This window comes from Triticum dicoccoides, chromosome 3B (genome assembly GCF_002162155.2).
Source record: "Triticum dicoccoides isolate Atlit2015 ecotype Zavitan chromosome 3B, WEW_v2.0, whole genome shotgun sequence".
NCBI classification, from domain to species: domain Eukaryota; kingdom Viridiplantae; phylum Streptophyta; class Magnoliopsida; order Poales; family Poaceae; genus Triticum; species Triticum dicoccoides.
The window spans coordinates 19,944,765-19,949,672 of NC_041385.1; the positions used below are offsets into that span (position 1 = coordinate 19,944,765).

At 45.9% G+C, this 4,908-nt stretch overlaps 1 protein-coding gene across 1 annotated transcript; it reads left to right on the top strand.

Moving 5' to 3' along the window:
* Positions 1-3,666: 3,666 nt before the first annotated feature.
* On the top strand, positions 3,667-4,649 carry LOC119279131 (expansin-A24-like). The gene is made up of 3 exons (XM_037560508.1): positions 3,667-3,670; positions 3,774-4,098; positions 4,194-4,649. The coding sequence occupies exons 1-3, from the start codon at positions 3,667-3,669 to the stop codon at positions 4,501-4,503; spliced, it is 639 nt and encodes a 212-aa protein (XP_037416405.1). The 3' UTR covers positions 4,504-4,649.
* Positions 4,650-4,908: the final 259 nt, after the last annotated feature.

Genomic DNA, 4,908 nt, shown 5'->3' on the forward strand with positions numbered 1-4,908 from the left:
CACGAAGACATTTTTCAGCGTCGTTCGAACTGAAAATATTTATGTGGGCTTAGAACATTTCCAATACCCACCATAATAATTTTCAACGCGTTCCGAAACAATTCCGGTTTTAGTGATTTTCATCTGCGAAACGCATCTAAAGTGACTCCGGCAGCTCCGGAACATTTCCGGTTTTTATTTCAGAAAATTCCAAAAAGCTTCCAGAATGATTTTGGCACCCTCCAAGAATTATCAGGCATTTGCCGAAACCAACTTGACTTAATGGTATATCCCAAAACAACTTTTCGGCATCATCGAAACTCATCCGATGACCTCTCTGCGGTACGATTCCGCTGTCCGAAACTTTTCCGGTGTCCGAAACTTTTTCGGTGATTTTCTCTCAGACTCCCTGTCTAGTATTCAGCATATAGATGACCCTTAAGCGTGTGAACCTATAGGTTCGGTGAAGTATAGTCATGACCCGGAACCCCTTCCGATCAATGATCAACATCGGAGCCGTGGACACCCATATTGACCCCTATACCCACACGAATGAATATTCGAGTGAACCTCCCGTTGCAGTGTATTCCTTTTGTTTCACGATATGTCACAAACACCCGAGGTGAGATTTATTGCATTCCTGTGGATCAACAATTTGTCCACCATGCAAGTTACCTCGTTACCGGTTTTGTTCTCTTTTCTCGTTTCCATGTTCCGGCATCCCAGTGATCAAATCACAATGTGTCTGGCCAGACGATGATGGATACCGTTACACCGAGAGGGCCCGAGTATATCTCTCCATCGTCGGAGGAGCAAATCCCAATCTTGAGCTATCTTGTTACTAGCCATACTTTTCCGTGAACCCGTAAGCCACCGTAATAGCCACCCAGTTACGGATGACGTTTAACAAACCCCAAAGTTCACGAAGCAAGTATGAAGGAACTCGATACTCTCATGGTCTAAGTAATTATGCAAACATTAACTTTTCTGTGTTATTAACCATTAACTTGTGACGAATGTATCTCATAGCATAACATCAAAATGGGTCGATTCAACACAAATGTTCTACCAACATCGTGCCCTCATAATTGCCAGCATAGACATGCCCATGATCAGGAAAACATGATCATCATGCAATACATGAGCCAGTCTTAGAGGCAAGACTAGGAATACATTTTACCGTTTAGTATACCACACGTGCACATGAGTTTTCCTCCGAGCCTCGTGGATATTGCAGACTCGAAAATCATTGCAGTTATAGCATGGAAGCTAAACATTCATTACAAACTTTGGAGATACAAAATAACTAATATTACTGCCTCTAGGGCATATCTCCTACAGCAATAGCATGGATGAAGCGGAACTTAGAGTGACACTTTGCGGGGCTATACATTGGTATAACTCTCCACAAATCCACCATTGAAGAAACTAATTGCTCTTTAGTGGCTTTTTTTCTTGCCAATGATCTTCTAGACAGGTCTCCTCTAGCTGATCTAAAGATAGAAGCATTAAGTTCATCCAAGTTGATATGATAAATTGCAAGATATCCAAGATTAACAGAAGGGCTAATAGGGTGGCGCATGAGATTGGGAAGTTCAGCTTTGATAATAGGTTCGATGGTGTGCTTCTTCCGCCCTGCGTAGCTAAATTCATAACGGATGATTGTATGAATATTTTAATTTAATTAATATATGGGATGGGTTTTCAAAAAACATAGAAGAACATCCTTCCACTCCTAGCCCGGCCTCAGCCATTGAGTCTGGGCCGGCCGGCCCACACAACATCTAGTACTTGCCTTTGAAGACCCTCTTCAAAGAGTACCATACTAACCTGATGGCTGACTCTTATTACCATGATTTCTTATTACCATCTAATCGAGCTACAAGCAAGATGCATGCCACTATAATAGCATGATGAGCCGGCCCACTCATCATCCAAAGAATAACAAACATCATGTAAAAACAACAAGAACCTCTATGTGCAGAGACATTGATGGGAGATATTTGAGATCGTCAGTCGTTGTGCATGCTAACATCGTACCCTGGAATTCAATGCTGGACCTCAACCTCAACCTACACGAGGATCAGTGGCACTAGACGCGTCAAATGTGGTTCGTGAGCAGCCTCAGTAAGTTCTCTCCTTAATCTGGAAGATAGGTGGAAAATGTTTCAAGAGGTGAGAACAACGTAGCAGTTATACTAGACTCAGAGGAAACCAATTTCTTATAATCGGTTTGAGGAGGATAAATTCATGTTTTCTCGTGTAATGTGCACCTAACCAAAACGTTATAACACTACACGACAGCGGCATCTGCGACTCTTAAGTTTACTTGGCCGGCCATCCTCGGAGTAACAATCCCCCAATAGCCCTCCTCTCCAGCGTTTCCATTCCGCCGTCACCCAACACCCCCCTCCCGGCGCACCCTCACCCACGCCCCCCCACACACTCTACCACCGTCCCACCGCCAAAATGGCTGGATCCCACTGCCACCGCTCTCGGCTTCTGATCAGAAGCGCGGATCCACGCCGCCATGGGCCGCCCTGAGTCTATGGTTGCAGTGGAGCGTCCTCCTCCCGCGGCGATGCTTCCTGCTTCCTTGATCTCCCATTGACACCACCACCGCAGAGGAAATACTTGGCGTGAGGCAGCGGGCCTGGGGACGTGGGTAGAGGAGATCACCGACCGTGAAACACGCGAGAAGATTTGGATTGAATCTTCCCAATTGGCGGTGCTGGCCACGTGTGAATATGCCATAAGATTGGTATGCCTCCATGGCGCCAACGCCCAACACAGCTTCGACAATGGCCTGCCACAGTTGATGCCCGTTGACCCTCGGGTCGCTACCGTATGGGAGACATGGGAAGATCGGAGGCATGTGAGCGCGTCGAGATGGAGCATGTCGACGAGGCATATATGGCGGAGCTCCGCCACCTATACCAGGAGCATGGCAAGCAGGAGCATTGGTTGTATGAGCTATACAAGTCCGGGGCAGCAGTGGTCATTGATCTTTGCTCCAGCGATGACGACGGAGACGGCGATGGCGGCGGTGGTGGCGACGGAGTGTGTCAGGCGGTGTTGGTGGAGCGGGCGAGGATGCCATGATCGAATCGGACCGGGAGAGGTTGATGAACGAGAGAGCTAGTGAGTAGTATTTTTATTTTTTATGCAAGCTAATTCCAATTTCTTTAAGTTATGTAATATAGTTTATGCAACTAGTTGAATCGAATTCGAATCAAGTTTGATGTAGTTGTTTGAATCAAATTTGCACCAAATTTGCGTTCAGTTTTTTTAAGGAGTTCAGTTTAGGACTTTGGTTAGAAGCGACACCTTTTTAGAGGAGCGAATATACTCCACTAAAGGATGCTCGTCCATTTGTGAATTATAGGGAATCGGTTAGCGATTCTCTTACAGGTTCTTTTGTAAGAGATTGACATGTCCTCTTCCCCACTAATCTCCCTCCCCCTGATTTTAACTATACCCCTTTCTCCCTAATGATAGTCTTCATTCTACTTTTAATTGTGGTGGTGCTGCTGCTGTCTGTGGTGCTGCTGCTGGCGGTCAGCTGTGCGCTGCTGTCTGTGGCTGCTGTCTGTGGCTGCGGACACCACAAATACTCCATCCCCACAACCGTTTGTATGGCAGAAGGCGCATGCGACATTCTACGGCAGCGCTGACGCCTCCGACACAATGGGTAATCATTCAAGTCACACAACTACATATATCTTGTGTGTGCATGCCCGCTTCATCTTGTTCTTCTGTCTATTAAACCTTGCGATGGATATTATATATTACAGGTGGCGCATGCGGGTATGGCAACCTCTTCTCTGAAGGATATGGGACACGCACGGCGGCTTTGAGCACCGTGCTATTCAACAACGGCACCGCGTGCGGGCAGTGTTACAAGATCGCATGTGATCGCAAGCGCGCGGACCCGTTGTTTTGTAAGCCGGGCGTGACAGTGACCGTGACGGCCACTAACTTTTGCCCACCGAATGACGCCCTCCCCAATGATAATGGCGGCTGGTGCAACATGCCAAGGCCGCACTTCGACATGGCCCAGCCGGCCTGGGAGAAAATCGGTGTTTATAAAGGTGGCATCATCCCCGTAATGTACCAGAGGTATATATGCGCCTCTTATAAGTTCATAAATTAGCCCAATGTCACCGGAGCCACATAACATCAACTCGTTCTATGCCACTACCATAAACAAGCAGGGTTCCGTGCGTGAAGCGGGGCGGCGTGAGGTTCAAAATCAACGGTCAGGATTACTTCAATCTTGTGCTTGTGAGCAATGTTGCTGCAACAGGCTCCATCGAGTCCATGGATGTCAAGAGCAATGATTCTGAAGACTGGATGCCTATGGCACGAAATTGGGGTGCTAACTGGCACTCGTTGGCGAACCTTAGCGGAAAGATGCTCTCCTTCAGACTAACCAACACTGATGGACACACGCTTGTGTTCAACGACATTGTGCCAAAGGGGTGGACCTTTGGGCAATCATTTGTTAGCAAATTGCAATTCTAGCAAGCAATGTGTGCCGACCAATTAATTTACCAGGGCAAGGTATTGATTTGTAATAATTAATTGCATAAAGTGCAAGTTATGGTGCTTAATGTGTGTGTGCTGCTTGTAGCACTGATCTAATTTTAAAATTCAGTTTCTTCATATTCACTGTGTAGTTCGTATGGTGTATAAAAGATCCAGTTCATTCTGTCGATTGAGTATTCTACAAAATTACTTGTATAATGCATTCTGTAAATAGATTATGTCAGTTTTTTTCAATTTATGGTAAGCCGCTAACATATAAGCATTGAAAAATATCCATGAAAAAACCCAAATTATGCATTCCTGTTGAACATGTATAGTTTTAGTAGAACTATTTCAAGAGGAAGGGATTTGAACAGAAGTGGTCGGGAGAAAGAAAGTGGT